The following is a 23,756-nucleotide window of genomic DNA, read 5'->3' as shown; positions in this document are numbered from 1 at the left end:
TGTAATTTCAATCGATACTCCATTCGACGGCGATTATACTCACCGTTTTAACAGCGAATTCCTCGTTGACCGCGGAGTACGCTCGCCAATGTTCCGCGATAAAGGTCGCTCGATCAGGCATAGAGTGGAACAATGGCCAAAAGGTTCCATTGCAACATCCATTGTAGTACGCATCGAAGATGACCGGATCGAAGTGTACTGCCATAACCTGGAGAACAAATATTACGACCTCTTTAATCCGGCTGTAGAATATAACATGTACATAGATATTAATTAGCGTTTACTCAGATGTCCCAAGGCGATTCTTTATATAGAACTGAAGAAGCAACTTCGTAGTTTTCCTTTCTTAACAACTGTGCACATTATTGTTAGAAAAACAGAGAATAATACGAATCGCGTAGAAAGTAATGATATTTGTTAATGTTATATGTCTTTTTATTTTTATCTAACTTCTGAATCTTTATTTTTATGTCTTTTAACTTATAAGGAGAATGCACGTAAAATGACATAGCCACATAGAACGCAACGATATTTGCTAATTTCATTTCTTTTTCTCTATTTATTTAACTTTCGAATCTTTATTTTTATACATTCTGTGTATTCTTAAGGCAATTTCTCTCTCCTTGTTGTTCTTCTTTTACCTTATCTTTGTGTTTTCACGTGTTTTTAGAGGATGAATTAATTTCAACAGCGCGATTTTTCAAGATACTGCAATTACTAGCGTATTGATTTTTTAAAGATACAATCCTGATATAGAAAAATATATTTTTGTGTGCGTATGCTAAAATTGAAAAAAACGGAACACAACAGGATATCGATATATGTAGATTCTATATTTTAAAGATAACCAGTTAACGTTAATTTTCTATATTATTTTGAATGTGAAGGAATATTTCAATTTTCATAGAATCAAGTGGAAATTTTAATTCAGCTAAGTAACATCCTGCCATTAGACTGAATTAATTATTCAATTTCTTCATTCTATCTCCTGACATTTTAATAACGTATCAAATGTACGTGAAAGATATAACAAAATCATAAGAGAGAAAGTGACTGGCGACGACTTTTATGATGAAAGAAACTCGCTTTGAGATACATAAAGGCTATAGAAACCGTTGCTTGAAAAAGACAGTATTATTACAAAAAGAAACATGTATTCATTTGTATTTTTAAATTTTTACAGTAGAAAACAATGACATCAGCAGACCTCTTTTTTAACATAACAATGAGTCGTTAAGCTACCTATTTTCTTCCTTAGCACAATGTTTTCTTCTCGAAAAGAGACTCCACGAGATGCAAAATGATTAAGGAAAAGCTATCTCCTGTTTCTTTCGTTCGAGAATATTAAACACGGTCAAATTTATATAGAATACAATGGCTCGCGTAAATATTTTATATATATAATATATGTCTATAATAAATAAATAAAAATAATAATAAACAAATAAATAAATAAAAATATATATATTGTGTGTGTTACATAAGACATTTTCAAACTTCATTAGCACTGTAACGAGACTCAGCTGTCGTCAAATTATATCGGTCAAATATGAAAACAATCTAAAAATTTATATAGAAATTATGAGATATTTGCTGCAAACATATTTGATAAAAAAATTAGTATACTACATGAATAGACATTTTAACCGTACAATAAATATCAAAAATGGTCCCATTAAATATCGAAGTTTATCAATATAATAATCGATTTAATTTCTAATTTTGTTTCCTATATTCCAACTTTATAGATTCGTTATCGTCCTTTCAAAATTCCATTATGTCCATCGTACCTAGTTTTATATATTTGATCTTCTTTTAAAGTTCCTTACGATCAATTCCACATTAGGAATTATAAGTTTGATGACACTGCTTAATGGTGTGAAAGCAACTCTACAATCGATTGCCATAAATAGTCACAGCGTCGATCGAATGCAGCAAATAACTCGACAAATGTTAAATCAATGACGTTACATGTTCTGTCGATCGTCATACGTTTGCAGATTGATCGTCGCCATTGCAGGAAGCGTATAATAACAATAGACGCAAATTCCTAAGCCGTGGTATACAATTTTCTTTATCAAAAGCAACGATCAAAGATTCAGACATCGTCGCTTCGTGACAAGAAATTATATCTGACAATAAAAAGCAGACTGTGTACTTGAGAAAGAACAAGAGATAAACAGAACGCCTGGGCGTCTACAATTTTAAGAATGTATCCAGTATAGTATACCAGAAAACTCCAATTTCAAAGAAAGTCTATTTTAGATTACACAATCTTATTATGCAACTGTTTTCGTTGATAGAAGTACAATAGGATTTAACAAGCTCGCTAAGCGTCTCCAATTTCTTCAATTCTTAAATGTGTCAAGTTTGATGAAAAATATTAATGCATTGAGCCAATATTTCTTATATCCCTGACATTTAGTGCGTTCAGGAAGCTCGAATAAGAACTAGAGATTTTACTTGGAGCCATTTGCAGTATCTATATAACTCCAAACGAGTCTACCATATAAGTATCGATTTCAATTAGCAATGAGAAATTTCTTTGGCTATCACGAAAAATAGATCATAAAATTCCGTCATAAATTCCAGCAACATATAAAACGAAACAATGTTCCAACGAACAGAGACATAGTTGAGTTTTATGATGATGAAGGAGATTTAGTTGACTCGTACTACTTGACGAAGTTTCGAGTCTGCTCTAGTTACGACGAAATGGTATCTTACCAGAATTTTTTCGTTTATCTGCTTTAAAAGTAAGTATCTACCTAAAGATACTACCCACTTTTAATTTTTTTAAACATTTAAACATTTCTTAAAATTCCTAACATATTCTCAAGAAAAGATTTCTATTACCAAAAACCATAGCCTATCAATTCTACGCCAAATATTACAAATGAAATCGTAAGTTTTCGCTTGAAGTGAATAATTTCGTGTAACTCATTAAACGAAACAAATCCAAACTTTTCTTCAGTAATGTAGGTCGATTTGAACAAACAACGAATTGTACGAAACTCTAAGAAACTTTCGGTGTTTTCCAACGAAATCGCGAGAAAGTGTAGAAACGAGACTCGCGTAAATAGCAATCGGAAGTGCATAAAGTCCGCCGTAGGAGTTGATAACACGATAACGCTTAGTTGGCAATACGTGACGAAGTCCCAGAACATCTTTTGTTAATTGCTCGTTATCCTCCTCGACGTTCTTTTGTTTTGCCCGTAGCACGGCCTCCTTTATTTTCTGAACATTGTGAAAACACGTCCACTCTCTGGTTAACGATTGACGCAAGCCGTCAAACAATCGCTAATGAGATAATTATTAATGTTCTCAGCAGGTCTAGACACAACCATCAGAGGAAGAATCTGATTGGTGCTTTAATTACCATTATTTTCTAAATATATTGATAAAGATAATGTATAATAGAGTATTATCTAATTTATTATTTAATTACATATAAATAAAATATATTACGTGAAAATACAAATATTCCAAGCATACTCTGTTCTAATCATTCTAAAATAAAATTATTCCTCGGAAAAACGATATCAATTCACCGAAACAGGAAGCTTCCTTCGATGTTTTATATTTGTTTATCAGTTGCAGATATTACCTAACCAACAAATAAAAACCTCGTTAACATCTAAATGCTATCGACTGACGCAAATGAAAGTCCAAATGAATCAAGAAAATGAAACTGACTAGTAGTATTAACTGTTTCTTTGTGTGGTGCTTTCATCGTCTCTATTATTTGACTTGGATATAACGTGGAAAACGAAAAAAATTATATAAGCCACGATAGATTGGTCTCTGGCCGACAAAGTTCAAAAGAACTTATCGATACAACGATTGCATTATAACGTTCTCGTATCACGCCACTCCTTTGTTTCCCTTTGATATTCATTAATAGTGAATGGAATGTATTGAAGAAAAAAGAAAAATAATATTGACGAGATACTGTAAACTTGCTGGAGCTTTTCTCGTATTAGTATTAAGAATCATTATTCCACGATATTACTAAAATAACAGACTGAAATAACAAAACAAAATAGCAGGAATTTATGGAAATATCTTTTATAACATAACTAGGTCATTATTGCATAATTTTCAAATATATTCTAGATGGTTAATATATTAATGTAAAGTATTGATATGAAATCATAATGGTTACTGCTACCACGAATAAACCATTATCATCGAATTCGTTGAATTTTGAAATTTACCGAATTAATAATATTGAAGTTAACAAGTCACTATAGCTGTTTTAAAATAAAATAAAAGATTCTAAATAGAGCACTTATTGTTAGTAAATATTATGATGAGTACCGCCTTTAAACGTCTGACATATTTTTAACATACGTGTTATGATCATAATGTGTTGTTCTGATCTGAAAACTATTATAGAAATCAATAACTGATACAGATAGTATCTTAATAGTATACGAATAGTAAATAAAATAAAATTAAAAGGATACATAAATACATAAATACATACATAAATACACAGGTAGCTCTTATGTTAGATATATTATAAAGAATATATTACAAGGAAGCATCATCATGATAAAAATAGTCATTTAAGCAGTTTTCCTCGTATCAATCACTATATTTAACAGTGCAACAATAAGAAGTATAGACGTCAATGATTGTAAAAATATCTACGATTTCTTGGCGGTCGTTCATTTAATGTCAAGCATCAAGATTACAATGTATATAATGTATATGCAATAATATATATGCAAACAGCTGCTCGGTTTAGCGTGAAGCACGCTATTTGTCTTGGCAAGCCTGAGTTTGTCCTTTCGTAACGACATCATGATAATTTTATTACATAAAAATACGTTTTTCAAGTATCTTTAAATTCTTCCGGCTATACATCTTTTGTATATTGCATTACGAGAGACTCACTATAGTTTAATGTAGATATATGTATAACTACACGACATTTTCGTTGCATTTTGCATAGAAATGCATGAAAAGGTGTTTTATAATGATTTCAAATGAAAACACAATCAATCTCGTGATGTAAGCGGAAGCATGCAATATGTGTAATTTCATTTACATATCATAATATAAATAATAAAAAACAAATAAATACACGTGCTCGTCTTGTAAAACCTACAACGTTACGTATCTATGCTTTCAAAATAAACAAAGGTGGATATAGCGATTCACGAGATTACCTATAGTTAATCCAGAGATTTAGGTATTAAATAAAATTGCCCCTATTATAATCTACAGCTATTGATTCTTTTTCATAACTTCATCCGTTAGTTAAAAAAAAAATTTATCTCCAAGCTCAATTTACAGTCTTAACAATTCATAAATGTTTCTAACGCTTTAATAGTAGATTAAAAATGGAAAAGTACAGAAGACACATACACGTTGTATATCTTTTTCTGTTCAAAATATCTCTTGACTATTCTGAAAGATTAAACTGTGATATCTGTTTGCACATGTTTTTCTTATTATTTTTCATGTAATAAGTACGAAAAATTGTATGCCATAAAACAAGATAAACATTTCTTAAACATCCTACATAATTTATATGAATTTATTGTTCACAATAAAATATATATACTATAAAACGTTCGATAATATTTTTAATGAAACGACGCAGTCAAATAGAATTTAATAGTTTAAAAGAAATAGTTAGAAAAGTCAAACCATATAATTAAATAAAGATTCTTCAATACTCTAATATTTTAATACTGAAATAGAAAAAATCTCTTCAGAAGGAATCTTCGATGCTCGAAAAGAACAAAATTTACTCCCAAATTTCAACGAATAAAATCAATCCAAACCAAACAAACATGAAAATAGAATTCCAAATAAATCTTTCCAAACACAACGATATGAATTCTAGTGTGATATGTATGTACAAAGATTTCCTAACATTCTACCAAGTTCGACTAAAATTTCACACTTCGTAGACGTCATACGAGGCATTAATCAACGCTGGATCATGATATTTACGCATGGTCCCAGAAGCAGACGAAAAAAAGGAAGAACCGAATCTTCCTCAAAGAGTTTAAGTATTACAAAGTCACGCGAACGTATCAGACGTAACAAAATTGTGTTACGTTACGTTAATGAATGTCGTATGTCCCGCCAAGCTGACTGACGATGATCTGATCGGCTCATATTCGCTTATCGACTGTGAGTCCAAGGAAAATTTTCGAGATCGCGTAAAACACGTAAAAGACACGCCGCGTAGGCGTGCATGTCACAAAATTTGACGTAAGAACGTGTGAATCGAAAAAACGTTATCGAAGTCTGTAGCGAAATTGAACGCGGCTGATAAACGTCGTCGGATTCGCGAGCGTCACGCCATTGATAACCCCTCTGATGATTCGACCTCTCGACACGATTATCGTGACACCAGATCCTTGCCTCAGATCCATTCGTATACGAGCTGATCGACGCTTTGTAAAAATCATTTAAGGAGCTCGGAGGTGATTTTTCACCAGTGATTTCCAAATAAGGTCACCGAGGATTGGTTCGATGACTGATTAAAAACAACTCAAGGTCCAGCCTCGTTTAAGAGATTGGAAAACATTTCGGGGAAACATAATCGAGGAGAACTGATACGAGATGATAATTGAAGATCTCTGGGGGAGAGACTGTGGACTCATTTGTTGGAATTAGAGGATAATATCATTCAATTTAACCTGTTAACCGGTCCATTTAATCAGCAAAGATTATAAGAATTATATCTAAATTCTTCGAATTAAATACGTAACTGATTTGATCAGACAGTAAATAAAATTTTAGCAAATGAAGTTCAGATAGATGGAGAAGAAAGAGATTTGTGACAAGAATTAGTCTAATAGAAAGGGTATCAAGAAAATTACAGTTCATAGTTGAAAAATTAACTTAATTAGGAATCAGATGCTTTATAGAACTTGATGCCCAACGCAAGCAATTTTTTAATTGATTTTACAATTCACTACATCTCAATGTGCAATAAAAATTTGTCTCGGAAACATTTTACGTATTTTCTCATGCAAACGAATCAAGCATTCTCTACCGATTATGTAATAGCTACTTCGTCATACTAATGCAAAATTGATAAATCCTAACGTTTCATCAAAATTTCTGTTTTATTTGATGAATTTACCAATAATCCATTTTTCTCTTTTTCGCGGTTAACCTTTTCAACACGGTAGAAAAATTATTTTTATCTGTTATTAATAACAGGAGCATAATGATACGATAGAAACGGAAACAGAATTACTAAGAAATTAATTTTTGTAGAGGGGATAGAAAACGTTAAAATAATTCAAAGTCAGTTTTACTGAGAGAAGATACATTTATCGTGTTCAGTTAATAAACTGTTAAACCACGGTGTTGCGTATGCACAACATCGAACATGAAAGGGTTAAATGCATATCTGCTATTCCATAACTCAACTCCGATAAAACAAAAGAATCATACATGAAACTCATATACATATATATATGTATATGTATGTATATATACATATACATATAATTATTCCTAAACGTTATTTAGGACAAAAACAAGATATTCTATCTATGTTTCAGAAAAACCCCCGCAACACTGTTATCACAGATACGTAAACACCACCCCCACTACGCGATCTTCGTTTGTTCGTTTTTCTCTCAATATTTCCCTTAAAGACGTGGATATAATAATGTATTCATATCAACACGGGACATCGTATTTCCTCGGGAAAATAATGAAGAGGAACATGATACAACGTTGAGAATAGAAACTCAGCCTCACAAGTAGGTACACAGGCTACTTTCAAAGTTAAAGAGACAGGCTCTTATGAAAGGCCAGGAAGCTTCGTGCAAATTCCTTGAAAGTCTCTTGCTTTGGATCGTTATAAGTGATAATATATATTTATCGATAAATAAATAAACATGTACATGATGGCGTTTTATATTATTATGTAATTGGTAAACTGTGGATGTTCATGCATTTATTGAAAATTGAAAGGTGCAAAAATGCACAAAATATTTGTAATGTAAATAAAATATGTGAAACATTCTTTTTTATATAAAAAAGTTACATATATTCTATAAACATATAAATATTTAAATATTATTTACATACAGAATTTGGTAGAGTTATTTTAATTAGTACAATTAATTAGCAAATAATTAATTAACAAAACATTCATAGTAAGTAGAGGGGGCACAGTACATATATTAAAAACGATTAATTAAATATATGCAGTAAGTGAAAACGATTTCTATTCAGATTCCCTTTCTTTAATCGTGATCATAAAAATATAAATTCAACATTCAAAACATAAAATCAACATTCGCAATCTAGTAATTGTATCATAAATTATAAAATTTGTTTCACAATTTCTTTGGACTTAAGAGAGTTTTAGGCCAAAAGCTTTTTATTTTCGATTTAAAATTTCGTACAAACAGCTTTATGAAAAGTCACGTATAAATAAAAATATATATCGCGTTTATATCGGATATTTATCATTTCTCCATTTCGCTGTTGTACATTTAAAAATTCTGCTATCGCTCCAGTATCTCTTTCTCAAAGCTTAACGTAACTTTTGCATGTCACTTCATATCTATTTCCCCTCTATATTATCTTCCAGGAATATCTGATCTCCTTTTACGAAGATCTTTTCCTTGTAGCCACAAGCTACGCCACCGTTAACCAGGGACAATTGGCTCGTTCCGCAACAGATCAAATTCGTTCCCTGTGGATCGCGATTTGATTAACTCGATACCGAACAATTCCCTTTATTTGCTCGTTTCAAAGTTCAAAGGTAAATCTGTATAACCAAGACACAGTTACAGCTGACGCGGTTCTAAATTATGCTATCTGATACCCGGTTCGTTATTGATGACGTTTTCCCATCTTTCTTTCCGTCGATGTATACTCCTATGGTTATTCGAAACGTGAAGTTTTATAATTGAAACGATTGAAGGATTTCGTCGACTCAATATCGCAGGGATTACATTGATTTAGTCGATGTAGAGAATCGGTAGCATAAGCGTTAATTGCAATTATGACGAGAATAATCCTTGGACATAATGATCTGTCTAATGTAAATGGTAACCCGTGACGTAGATTATTGTAGAGATACAAATTGTTACAAAGAGGACACGAAAATTTGTTAGATACAATTAATCAAGCTGGTAATTTTAAATAGAAATTGTTATATTAAATATAGTTACCAAAGAAAATATTTAGAGAATTCTTCTATCGCAGTAAAGAAGTATTTTATTTGCAAGGTTAGTAATTTAAAATGTAAAAATTTACCTGATAATAATACAATTTTTCTGATAAAAACGTAGTATATTCTTTTTTGTATCCAGTTTTTCTAGTTTTTAAATCTATAATTAACAATATTCAAGACTTCGTTTGCATTTTTCTGATAAAATACACTTCATATGTAAATTATTCATATGTAAGATATCATAAGACTGAAATATTACATAAAAAGTCCACAGACATTTTGTTACAAAATTGTAACAGAATAATACAAAACGTGAAAAATATGATAATGTTTTTCCCAGTAGTTCGATACAAGCAAGGAGAAATATTTCATGCTTATATTGTTTGTTAATATAATCTATCTAATTTGCATAATGCATAATTGCAGATCTTGGTAGAGATTATTTAAGCGCTAATTCAAATACAACGTTTGGCATAAGCAAATGCATAAATAGCTAATTCCAAGGCTAGAAACAATCGTAAGACAAGTGGATAATTCTTATTGTAAGTTCGTCAAATTCTTTCTGTTAGCCTTTAAAGAATCGACTTTTTATTGAATTTATCATCGGTTTTCTAAAGCTTTTGTAATTCTTCTTGCATCTATAGCTACATAAAGCGTGAGAATATTAACTAAAGGAAGTCCGTGTTACAGAAATTTATACATTTTAAACACTTTCCAGCATCCAACGAATACCAGTTAGATTGAATCGAAATCTAATTAGGTCGATCATTTTCCAACAAGTGAAACAGTGTTTAGCTCGGATCAAACTCATTTCCTAGTAAGAATGACGGTGGTTACTGAACGAGTAACATTAGTAGGGTTCACTGAATTTTATTCGAATCGAATAAATGGCTCTTTTTGATTCGAATTGCTTCTGCTTGAGTATAGTTCAGTTCCAAAGTACATAATTCCCGTCAGTTTATTAACTTCGGAACAAATAGCGTAGATACGTATAAGGAGCAATAGTAAATATTACCGTCCATGTTAAGGTATCCTTATAATAGAATCGAAGAAGTATGAATGTGATTAATTATCAAGTTTTCAATGGCTTCACTATTTTTAAATTCGCTATGACATAATACGTATCATCTCCGACATAACTGCTACCTATTTCTGTTTTATACATGGAACACGGTCGCTTAATTGCAGACATTTATTAAGTACAATTTAGCAATGTTGTTAACAAGAATTGCGGTCAATTTTCTCAATAGCAGTAACAAAAAAATGATGGAAATTTTCCAATAAGAATTAAATTTGTAATGCTAATAATATGGTGCTTTATTTTGAACTTCTTCCTCTGGAAGTAATAATAATTCTATAAATATAATTCGTTGAATTCTACGTTATGCAATAATTTATGTAATAAATTACGTAATTCTAAGCTATAGAAAAGTAAACTGATTTCAAAAAGGGTAGTTTCTCATCAATATTCTGTCATATTATTACCCAATCATATTTATTGGATATATATTATAATTAGATATTCCTAACACGATGTGTATAATAAAATAAATTACAAATTTGCGTGAAAATAGTTGATAGATATCAAAGCTGGTAGAAAAGGACAATTCCATCGATCTGTTAAAAAACTAGTTACACGGTGTTGGAATCGAAGACTCTTTTCAAGATTCAAATGATTCGTACATTCGTAGTAAAAACTTAAACAATGTTTCTAAACAGATACAAGGAACAGACAAACAAACATCATCGCTTATCAGTAGGCATGGCCAGGCATAAAAAATATTTATGTATATAGTGTCAGTGGTCATTGTGAACAAGTCTAATCAAAATTAATTCTCATGATAATACTTTTTATATATGACGCTGGCTGCCGAGGCTTGTTCAAATTGATGAGTAAAAACTGAGAAAGATGCGTATCAGGAGAAAAATACCAGTCATTACGGAAGAGAAGGAGCGTTTGAGTAAACTATAAATTATTCCAATCACTTTCTTGATGAGTAATTTCACTAGTCTGGCAATAATTTGATATGATAAAACTTGTTGGAAATTATAAGCTATCAAGGTAAGGCCGACTAAACATGTTCGAATAGAATCGAATCCTTAAATACTATTAATTCTTTTAATTCTATTATCGAATGATTCCAAGTATTTAACCGAAGACTATGTTGAATTATTTAATTTGCTATTTCAAGAATCGAATATTCAATCTTAATAAACAAATTCTCGTCTAAAGGAAATTTAAAGTAAACTGTTTAAACTAAATTGGAAATTTCGAATAGCTAAATTCTAAAATATTTTGAAATTAAATTGGAATAAATTTGAATGAAATTATAATGAACATTAGTGTCATAATAACAATGTTTGAAGATTGCACGATTCTACAGATTAATCACATCTAAAATTATATTCCAGAATTATAATTCCATGCGGAAAACGTTACATAAACGCGAGTTCATTACAGGGAAGAACATTTATTTTACGAGAAGCCCCTTTATTCACACACGCAGTTCAAGATATCAGTAAAACTTCCGGAAGTTACCACTAAAAGCTACAAATCGATGGAATATTTTTTTGGTAATTCTTATTTTATTTAGATCTTACAAATACCGAACACGAATAAATCAGACGTGACAGGAAGAATAAACTATCAATGCCAAGGTCAACGCGCACACTATGATATCAGAACGTGTATAGGCAAACACATTGCGTGGGTGTTAAATGAGGAAGAAGATCGTTGTCACATAAAATCGTGACAATATATTTGAATCATAGCTCGTTATGTGCCTTCGTCATGTTAACGACAAATTCCAATATCCACATGAAACTGATTTCTACGAAATATCCTTAAAACGTTTCTTTCTCTGAATGAATCATTTGTGCAGAGTGTAAGTTTAAAAATTGGGCCAGATTGTTGACATGTATTTCTATTGCAAATGAATCGAGAAAAAAAATTATAAGAAAAAATGTTGCACTGTCTACTTAATTGCAACATGCAAGAACAATTATAAAACTATTCTTCGTTTTTAATATTTGAATATTTATAACAAAATATATTTCATTTATTTAGTAAAATGTTAACTAGAAAATTGTTTGAAATTAGTATTTTAACAAATGTATAATTCCAAGTTACATAAACTAAGAAAGAAGTGTAGAGAAAAAGAACATTTTCAATATTTATATTTAATTTTAGTCTATCTAGCTTTAATGTCCTTTGGAAATGATAAACGAACAAAAATACACACTACAGCAACGAACGATAAGTAGATATGCACACTTTTGTTTCGTTTTGATATTTGCAATGTAAACTATGAATCCTTAGAACGATATAGACTTATTGTTTATAATTAGGTTTAAATCAGAAGTCCAGAACTATTCCATAAGAGAAATTTTGAAAAAATATCGGTTCATTTGCGATTAATACAGGATCAATAAGTCATCCAAGAAATTAATTCTGCGCTGAATACACAGTCATATTCATATAAACATCGACCAATACTTTATTACCTGATAACGCAAATAATGATAATGGATCTTTACCGAGAAATGCAATAATTACAGCCCAACATTCACTCGATATTTACAACAAGCACGTATTTTCATAATACTCGTGTATTAACTAATCATCTCTAAACAAACTAATCTAGCAACCTAAATAAGCACTTAAACAAGATTACCGAAATATGCGACTTCCAATAAAACTCGTAGAATCCCTCTGTTTAAAATCCATAAATATTGTCCGAAAAGTATCTTTCGTTTCATAAGGTGATAATAGATGAACAACAATTTCTGTTTTATATTATTTTATTGAATTAACTATGATCCATTTCGTTATATTTCTATTATTATGTTCGTGCATAATTTAATAAACTAATATGAAACAAAAAACATTGTGCGTCTATTATTTCCTTATAAAACGAAAGAAACTTTTCGAACAACCTAATACATACGAAAACGTTTTATTGAAAATATATCTTCAAATTCAATAATATTTTCTCCGAAAACCTTTAACCATTTTTCACGAAGATTAGAAAAGATCTTCAGAAAATCTCTATCAGTTTTCTAAGAAGTGCGAAATCCTACAGAAGATACGACCTTCCGGAAAAGATTTATAAAAAAACGATAAAAGCGAATGGAAAACTAGGTTAACACGGAGGAGAGACGGTCTCGTGACAATTTCACCACAATCGGAATTCGATATTAGAATTGACCGATGCACCGGAATCTATATTATACCTATGAGCTAAGGCGAGCTTAATTATAAAATACTTTAGCCGGTATCAATCGTGATAAAATCTCGAGCGTGGGCGAGGGAGAACGATAAATTATATTTAACGTATTTCCTGGCTAGGCTAGGAAATAAATGAGTTTCCCGTAGAGAGTCGCAAACCATCCTCTTCGAACCTTCTCGAAGTTTGACTTTCTCACTGAATCCTTTAGGAGGAAAGTTTAGCAATTATATAATTGAAAAAAATATGAAAAAAAACTGTTAATTACTTCTATTCTTTGCAAATATCCATAAAGTAAATGAAATGCATATTTATGAAAACAAAGAATACGTAAACTAATTAAATTATATCTAAGATAAATATAAAAATAAGTGGCAAGTAACAAATTAACCCGCCTTTGAATTGAATAAAATTAATAATAGTGATTTATTAGTAAATATAATTTATTCGTAAAACATAAAGGAACCTGTTACATTCTATATTTTCGACCTGAAAATTAAACGTCGACATAACGAAGCATAACAACAGATACTATATAATCACATGAATCACAAAAACAAGACTTCATGTATATGAGAAAATATTATTCTTTATTTTTAATTACTGTCGAATGCCCATCGGGTAAATTGCAAAGAATTTATAGGGGTTCATAAAAAAAAGTATATTATTTTTTATGTAAATTCTGGATTGTTCTATTATTTCGATTATATCACTTGTTCGTATATTATGATTACGACTGTATTGCATTATATTGCGTCTCATAATTACACGCTACCGACACGCGAGATAGTTCCTATAATTATCGATTGGCACGAGTGAGACACGCGGAGAGATTGAAGAAAACATACGCTCCCTTAAAAGAATCATATTTTATTTTAGTTCATAGCTTTACGTATCAGCCAATTCGAATAATGTATCAAACTGCATCGAGTTTCCGCGGTTAGAATAGGATTACTAACTTCGCAAAATGAACGTATAATGTAAAATTCGAGCAGCTAGACGGATATACTTATTCAAATAGATTTAACCTCGTTCTGCATTGTAATGGATTCGCGACAATGAATTCGCGATAATGAATTCGCGATAATGAATTCGCGCAGTAGTCATTTAACGGAAGTCATCATAGTTCTCCGAGACTGACGTCTCAATCATTCGATAAAACCCATAAGAAATTCAAGTAAAATTTCTATCGATGATATTCATAGTGTGGAATTATCTTTTACTAATTTTCATTTCATTTTACTATTTTTATTAGATAGTAATTAAATAATAACAAAGACAAAAGTAATCTTTTGGCTAACTACAATTTCTAACAGATTGATTTTCTTTCTCTTTTTAGATTCTACAGGATGAGAATGAACTATAGTTGTGCTACACTATAATTTACACAAATTGGACTACGTACTTGTTCTCTAAGTGATAACATACAAGATGAATTTTTACACTTGTTTTTTTCTTAATAAAGTGAAAGTGATCAAAACATGATATATAGATAATACAGAAGGAAAATATTTGCTTTAAACTACGTGCTTCCTGAAATCATATAAATCTTACTTCATCCATTTTTCCATCTAACCAATAACTTTATATCGTTAAATGTTAAAACCTTCTACCTCTTCAACAGCTTTTTACATCAAAATTCAGGCCGGAGCTATTATAAATTTCCCCAATGACATAAATAGTATCTCATGCAACATTGCTCGACCTTGATATTTGCTATGCGCGTTATCCTCATTTTTTCATCGGAAATTCGTTAACAATGTAATCAACACATGACAAAAGACATTTTCGCAGCGATCTGTTATATATATTCATTCGACAATGTGCAACTGTGTTCGTCGTAACAATTACTGTCGATTAATAGCAACGTTTCTCCATAATATTGTTCCCGTCCGATGAAAATATCTTCGTGCGCACATTATCGTCGTGTATTATCGAGGACGTAAAAGATCGACGTAACTTACAAAAATGAAGATTCGTAAACAGACGATGTTATGTAACGTCTCGTAATATACAATTTAATTTCGAAACTTTCAAGTAAACATTTTTAACTAAACCTTTGGAAAATTTAAAGTTTACGATTTATTGCTAATAGTAATGAAATAACGATAAAGATGAATGGTGTTAAAAACCATTCTCCATCACATTTCACCTCGAAATATATTACATTTAAATGTCAAATTTTCGGGTGACCTATTATTTCGTCCACTCGATGAAAATTGTGTAAGAAGAAAATGTGTAAAAGAAAGCACCTACCTTGCGGGATAGAAGACCAGCAGTCGGTGTACGATCGTTAGGGTCGGACTCCGGGATCGGTTCATTCGGGTTCTCCATGTGCATACCTGGCCATCCAACCCACACTCCATTTCCGCTTATAACCACCGGTGCTACCGCTGTTACAAGACCTCCAGCACTAAAATGAGGAAAACGTACCAACGTTATCAAAAGAAGATGTCACCAGAAAGAGAGCAAATAGAAAAAGGTGGCGTGCGTACAATGGTGTGCATACAATAATGTGCGTACATGACAAATATCAGTACATATAAAAGAAAACTCAATCCTTACGAGCAGTTCGTAGAACACAGACGATCTGTTTGGATCTCACTTGGATCTATTTACTTCCTGAGACCATTTGAATAGTTTTAAAATACAAAATAAAATTTTAATGGCGTTGGAAGAAATATAATTTTAACAAGGTGGAAGAACGTCTTATATTTTGAATAAACTTGAGTACAAAGAGTAGGTAACCATATTTTTTTATAACATGTGTTTTAGTCACAGATCGATGTTTCATTTCTACGATATTAATTGCAATCGGATTGAAGTACTTTTAAATAGTAGAAGATTTAGTATGTCAGAGTATAATTACATAAGTCCATATAAGCACTTAAGTCATGAAACACATGCCAATCTTGATTAAAATATTTGTACAGGTACATTCTGGTTAAACTCATAAAAATGGCAGTGTAATTTACATTTCTGCTATAAGATGTTCCAGAATTATAAACCAACAAAATGTAAAGCGGATAGAAAAGAGGATGTAAAAATGTTGATTTTGGACATCTTTCAACAAGGAAGCCGATCATTTCGGTGAAATTTTAGAGTAAGACTATCTAATCGGAAAACTACGTTATTTCAACATATAACTAGTAGATAGAAAATATTTCTTTCTCACTTTTTACCATTTGATACTGAAGCACTTATGTAATATAAACCTGATAAAATTAGACCTATTCCATAATAATAACATTTTATAATAAATAATATGATTTCGTTCTTGTTCTAAATTCATAGATATCCAGTGATCCATAGATGAAAGTGTAAATGATAAAGGAAAAAAGATAATGTACAAATATCTTTCTTTGACTACGCGTATTTTCTATCAATTTTTAGCTGAATACCAGCAATTTCTGCCTTTAACCAACCGTCTATCGTCTATGTAATAATAATGAAGATAGCGACAAAGTCTATGAAAAAAATAGCCCCATACGTAAATATAAAAGATCACCGAGTAGTCGTCATCGGCGTATCAGGCGATAAGACGAGTATAATATAGAAAGATGTCTTCGATCAATTCTGTAACAGTTTGCCAGGGAACACACACACACACAAAAATCACATACGATCATATTTACATAATGACAAATACATGACAATTGTATCAATCTCACGAACATATATTCTCGGTTTTATATAATCGATCGTATCCAACCATTTTTAACGATTTTATCATCGTTATTAAAATTAATCTACATTAGTGAAAACAATTGAAAATGTGGCATCATTAAATTAGAAACATGGAAGGATGGTAATGTTGTGATATTTTGAAATCACTTGCATAATGCTGCATCTTTCAATAAGATGCACCTGTGAAACTGTCATAAAATTATTAAAGACTTTGAGGAAAATGTTCCACGAGTACCGACGTTATTTTATATTCTCTTATGTAGGATTATCCACTTAACACGTTGGTTGCCACGTCACCCATATCTATGTGACGGGTATACTTCCATGGGGACCCGTCATCCAAGTGTGAGTGACGCTCTTCTTGTTCGAGTTAATCAACACGGAACCCGCGCTCGCGAGAACATTGAGAATGTCAAAAGTATAACATGTACGCTTACTACTACAAACAAATGTTATGAAATCCATCTATGAACTATGTCGAATACTGATTACTCATGTTGAATCTGTGGTTTAGTTTTAAGATAATTTCGGCTTCTTATCATTCTAAGACAAAAAAGCTTGTCGGCTAGTCCGAATAGATCCAGGCACTGCAAAGGATTAAATTAATTTCCATTTTTATAAACTGGCCTGTCTAGATATGAATTTCTATGAGGTGTTTTGTTGTATCTTGATCGCTTCCTTATTCCTTATTCTTACATTCAACGTATTCATAGCGATGCGAGCCAGAATCAGGTAACAGCGATAATCAACTTAATCAAATCAAATAGAAAGTGATCGATGACAAATTTTAAAGTACGACGTGAAAGAAAATGTTTAATACGCTAAAAATAATAATTACTGAACGAAATAGAAAAAGGGCCTCGAAATTTATAAGAATTTGAACAGTTTCATTGTTATTCGCTAATAACTCCAACAGTTAAATACGATTTTAAATAAAAAAAAAAAAAAGAAAAAATTACATTGTAATTAAATTTCAGATAATCCAGGATATCAGTTATTAAAAAAAAAAATTGTGCTACATGTAGGAACAGAACCGAGTGCGCTTGCTTATTTCGAAGCTTCGGGAGCGTGCAAGCATATGAAATCATCGAGCGAAAAGTCGCCAAGCTCGCTTTCTTAACGATCATCTTCTTCTTATTGTGACGCCAAATTTGAAGTCCTTTGCCTAATTATATTTCTAGCAGCAGCTCATAAATGGCCTGTGACATTTGATTGTAGTAGTGAACGTATATGTTACACTGTTACCGGACTCAATGTTCTCGCTACCGCGCAGGTCCCAAGTTAAGTGAATAACCCTGTACTACTAGGACATATATACTACTATGTTAACTATCAATAGTCCTGTCCTCGTGTTTATCCCAACTAATTCTATATACATAGCAGCTTGTTTTCAAAATGAAAACGATTCATATATCGATTCATTTCCTACACATGTGTATGTTTGGATTGATTCTTAATTGCGCGGCTGTTCCGGGTTGGCCGTAATTCAATACGCCCCTCTGCGACCTCAACCTACATATCTACCCCAAACTCAACCCACTCGAAGATCTGTGATTGAGCTCGAACGTGTGCCGACTACATTTTCACTGGCACGCCATAATTATAAATTTGTAATGAAACTTGGCTATCATTCAGCACGCCTAACGAAAAGGCTGAACGAACATCTGAATGGCCTTTCACCGGAAAGTAGGTCAAATCAAACAACTTCATTCCCTTACAACTTTTGTCATTTGCGTACTTGTGTTTTTATCTTAATTCGTTGGAAGTTGCTACTTGGTTACCAAGGAAGCGAATTTATATTCTTTTGTAATAGTAACGCAAAAATCTTAATTTGACACTTGTAATTTGATATAGGTTTTCAGGGACGATAAATTTTTAAAATTTGTATCAAATAAGGGAAATTGAATGTTAAAACTGTATTCTCTATTACAGAAGAATTTCATTTACTAGAATGAAACTTAGTTTTATCATTAAATGAATTCCTAGTACCAATGAAGTAGAAATATTTCATAAGTGGTAACAATTCTTCGAAGACTCCAATTGTATGAAACATTTATCTTCTAACAGATTCAAATAGCTAAATGAAATAGCTAAATGATTTTTTAATTTCCACAAACTATATTGTTTGAACTGAAAAAAACTGTAATCTTTTATTTTTTTTCTTTTTTTCAATTTCATGATTCTGAAAATTATTTCTCTAACGTCGGGATAAAATGCTTCAGATATTATTACATTGATACACTTAAACCTTTCAGTTCTTTCTTTCTCTCGATGACTTTTAATGATAAATAGACAATACGTAACTAGACGTAAGAATTTTGTTGACCAGGGACATTAGTGGTACAGCACCAACACAAAAGCCATTGGTATATGCTATTATTACCGCTGGATTACTCAAATATGATCTATTTTGAGAATGCCACAATTTCAGACGCGTAAGTGTTTCAGCTCGAGTGAAGCACTCTCGAATATCATTACTTGCGCTCTTCAGTATGTAACGATCGCGTTTGAAAAAGTGACCTCCTACGTTCTTGTTTACCACACATCGAGATTTTTACACAGGACGAAGAAGAGAAAATACACTCGATTGACACGAATGTTGACGACTGTTATTTTTAAACGTGCCAGATTAACATGGAAAATGATTGATATCGATAACATATTATACTTTACTTGTGTTTAATTGGATTGATACACGGTGATAAAATATTCAAAATAATTCCGATGTATAAATAATTGTGATGTTGAGTTGTGGTGTTGTTGAAGAATTTGAAAAAAATTTTTTAATTGATTCAACTAATTAATTTTGTTTTATTTTATTGCTGATTTGTTATTCCTTTTAATGAAAGAGTGCTTCGTTTTTCTTTCAACTTGAGAACGACATTTACGATAGGTGTAACGATATTTGTAATTATTAAAGATTTGATCTAGAGATGAAAATACAACGTTCAATGCGAATGTTACGTAATATTGTTAAATGTGGAGATTTCAATATCAGTTCCTGACTTTCAAATCAAACTAAGTGCTTATATATATTATACATACGTGTGTATATTTCAAGACGAATTAGCCAGAGATGGATGACGTACATCTTTCATTAAACGCTATAAATAACTATTGTAAGCCAGAAACAAATACTATATTTTATCTGCTTCGTAGCCAACATTTGATATGAATATGTGACAAATGGTTAATTATAGACTCTATTTAATCACTTATTTAATTATCTAAGAAATTAACAAAAATTGATTCATGATCTGCTTAACAGTAGGTGTAAAATCTTTAAAGAAACTTCTCCTAACTAATCTGTTTTACCAGACCTCAGTCCACTTCCTCTTTGAAACATAAAAAGAAAAATATGCAAATTTATTAAAAATTCCAAGGAACACAATGAAAATCCCCACGAATAATTTTACCACGAATTCAAACATTAATCTAAATGTACAATCCTCTTGTTTCAAATTGTTTGAACATCTGCTTTACATCTTAAAACCCACGTCATAAACTACTACCAATAGGTTCCTATGTAATTGTCTAATGTATCTAAGTTGTCTATAATTAAACAAAATTTGTCGGAGGTAGTATTACTATTTACAGAACGATGCACCCAACCACTCGCACGAAGATGTATACGAAGTATAACTAAAACTTTGTAGTATAGTGCAAATTAAATTGCAAATAAGAATATAACATGACATCCAAAGTGACAATGAGAAAAACATGCATACACAATCTTTCTTTCTTTGAAAAAGAAGAAAAAGAAAAAATTCACAATAAATATGTACTTAGTTATTAGTTAATCTCATTATCCAAAAATCTAAAAATCATTATTATTGAAAAGGAAGATATCATACATCATAAAATAAAAATCATTAATAATTACAAGTTCCTTTTTCTTTCTTTGAAAAAGAAGAAAAAGAAAAAATTCACAATAAATATGTACTTAGTTATTAGTTAATCTTATTATCCAAAAATCTAAAAATCATTATTATGAAAAAGGAAGATATACATCATAAAATAAAAATCATTAATAATTACAAGTCAACCGTCGATCTTACGAACCATTTTATATTACTTCCAATATTCCAAACATCAACAGCTTAACAAATATAATAAAAAAAGAACTTCCCAAATGACCTACATATCAAGGAAAGTATAAAAATGTCAAATACACTGACAAAACAATCCCCTATCTATCAAAAAAGAAAAAGAAAGGTATTTGATGCGTAGAGACGCGCTCACGTCGCATCCAATTTCAGACAGTAATCAATTCCACCAGTGACGAAGTTCGTGTTTTTCCATAACATTTATCACGACTGTGCCATGCAAATCGGGCACGTAACTACCGCAACAATCGCGATAATATATGTATATTACGCAGCGCACGTAACACGCGCAGGGGACACGCGGAAAGCACGTGGCGAATATCTTGTGAATGACTGCGCGCGCGTCTACTTATGTTGTCACTACGGTTTTTATCGTAAGCCACCTAAAAGATGACTGGTTCTTATCGTTATTTGAGGATTTCTAGTCGATGAATATATCCAGTCTCGTCGAAGAATTAGTGCAATTAACAAGTGTTAAAAATACCAGGTGATTTTGAAGATCAAAGATACTCTTGAACAGATATCATTATCAGATGAATATATCACGTAACAACGTAGAAAAAGAATCGTGAAGAAAGAAGGAATACCTGTAGATAAGAATGTTTAACAAGCGCAACATGATCGTTTTTCATATAACGTAATATACGTGATTCGAAAAACTTCCATGGAATTTTTGCTTCCCGCCATAACGATTACACTATCGTTCGTGTAATTTGTTTTTTTCATCGCTTCTGCCTTTTGTTTCCTGTTTACTCAGAATTTTCGTAAAGGGGATTGTATAGCTAATTTACAAAGATAAATCTTAATTTCTTTTTACTTTTTTAAAATGTGATAACACGAGAATTGGCATTTTGAACGTTGACGTTGAAATATTCATCGTAATGTATAATAATATGCCTGTCCAATTTGATTTCTCTGCAACGATGACACATCCTACTCATGCTATTATGTCCGTCGACCTATCCATTACGAAGGTTGTTTGTACTTGGTTCTACGGGTACAGTTACACGACTAGACGACACATTTAAATATTATTTACGGCATATTAAATATGATTAACATCCATCTTTACAGGAAGTAATGAATAATTTTTGCGATTTCTGTTAACAATCAAATTTCGTTTCAGTTTTATATTATTCTCGATAATGGGATTGCATGCTCGTATATATTGCACCATGAAGAAATATAAAGTTAAAATTGGAACGCACTGTGTTTGGTACATTACAACAATGCCGTATCTATATTCAATACAGTCTATTGATCTTAATGTCAAATGCGGTGCAAAATTGCGTCGTTTGTCTGCAACCGTTTGTCAGCAAACTGCGGGTGTTTATGCAAATTCATATCCTCCTAAGCACAATTAAAAAAATGGAACCTAATAGAAATACATTTCATCATAAAAATATTATAACGAGTACTTGACATATTTTATATATCGTTGCATATTATAGACATTTTATTAATATATTTTTGTACATTTGTATTTCTCACAAATGCATAAACATCTGCAGTTTATTCAACAGAAATAGTTTAACAAATGAATCGTATAATAATAAATTGATCGTGCAAAATGAAGAGGGAAGCGTAAGATTATGTTCCATCGCTTTTTTCTCTGTCAAGTCTACAATTTTTACTGTTTGTTTGCAGTTGACAGTCTTTTAATATCGATTCTGAGCAATCTCAACCGAGTCGATAGCAGTGTACATATTCATTCCTACATAAAACTACCACAGTAAGGAAATAGTGAAGAGAAACGACAAAAATTTGCGCAATATTCCTATATTTTGCAACGAATTATTTCTTTTCTATATTTTACGAACGTGGTTAGATTAGATGCCTGAAAAGAAGTTTATTTTCCTAAAAGGGTGAAACGACTGGGTGGAGAACGACTACTTTTATCTCCTTGATTAATTATTTCAATTATTGGTAGTCACGCACGCTTGTCTATTTTCTGCCCGTTGTTTATTAACAAATCATATCGTGATTCATGCAAATAACTAGATAAGATACTCGACTTATGTCACTGAAACAAGATAACGGTTGTCTTTGCAGACTGTCATATGTTTTAAAATATACAAAGACACACAAACACCTATGTAGTCAGTTTCGTACCGTGAAACAGGGGTATGTTCGTGCGAATCGGCATATAAAAACAAAAATGACAATTTATAATGTTTGAAACCGTAAATCACGAAAGCTATTAAATTGTCGCGAAATGATTTTTCGAGATAGGACGGAATTGAAACGCGAAAGCAGCTCTATTTTGTAGTACATTTTTATTTATATGTACTACATATATTGTATTTAATATAACAAAAAACGATAGTTAACACGATTTAATAATAGACGAAACATTATAAAACTATTGGGAAGAAGAAAGAGGCAATTGCTTTAATATTCAATGGAAAAGCTTGTTCAAATATCCAAAAACCGAAGTTGAATCCATATAACGAAATACACTTCGATTTATGAATTTTATTCCATTATTTTGCATTATTTCGAATAAAATTAACCAATTTTGCTTCATCATTCTGAATGTTTATAAAATCTCTCTCAAGTGTTTGT

General features: G+C 31.4%; 1 protein-coding gene and 2 long non-coding RNA genes across 4 annotated transcripts in view; 2 read left to right on the top strand and 1 right to left on the bottom strand.

Moving 5' to 3' along the window:
• Positions 1 to 23,756, bottom strand: part of LOC126915736 (uncharacterized) — a 39,974-nt gene that overhangs the window by 9,345 nt on the left and 6,873 nt on the right. For both annotated transcript variants that reach the window (XM_050720695.1, XM_050720693.1), the window contains 2 exons: positions 15,655 to 15,811; positions 44 to 208 (listed from right to left, as the gene is read on the bottom strand). In XM_050720695.1, coding sequence (XP_050576652.1) covers positions 44 to 208; positions 15,655 to 15,811 — 322 coding nt within the window. The remainder of the gene's footprint in view (positions 1 to 43; positions 209 to 15,654; positions 15,812 to 23,756) is intronic.
• LOC126915759 (uncharacterized) lies at positions 15,811 to 18,040 on the top strand. Its single transcript, XR_007710321.1, has 2 exons — positions 15,811 to 16,137; positions 16,332 to 18,040. It is a non-coding gene; the product is annotated as an uncharacterized LOC126915759 (long non-coding RNA).
• Positions 18,858 to 22,465, top strand: LOC126915760 (uncharacterized). The gene is made up of 2 exons (XR_007710322.1): positions 18,858 to 20,204; positions 20,683 to 22,465. It is a non-coding gene; the product is annotated as an uncharacterized LOC126915760 (long non-coding RNA).

This window comes from Bombus affinis, chromosome 4, assembly GCF_024516045.1.
Source record: "Bombus affinis isolate iyBomAffi1 chromosome 4, iyBomAffi1.2, whole genome shotgun sequence".
NCBI lineage: Eukaryota > Metazoa > Arthropoda > Insecta > Hymenoptera > Apidae > Bombus > Bombus affinis.
Note: the sequence above shows the minus strand (reverse complement) of the source record. Positions and strands in the feature narration are given on the sequence as shown.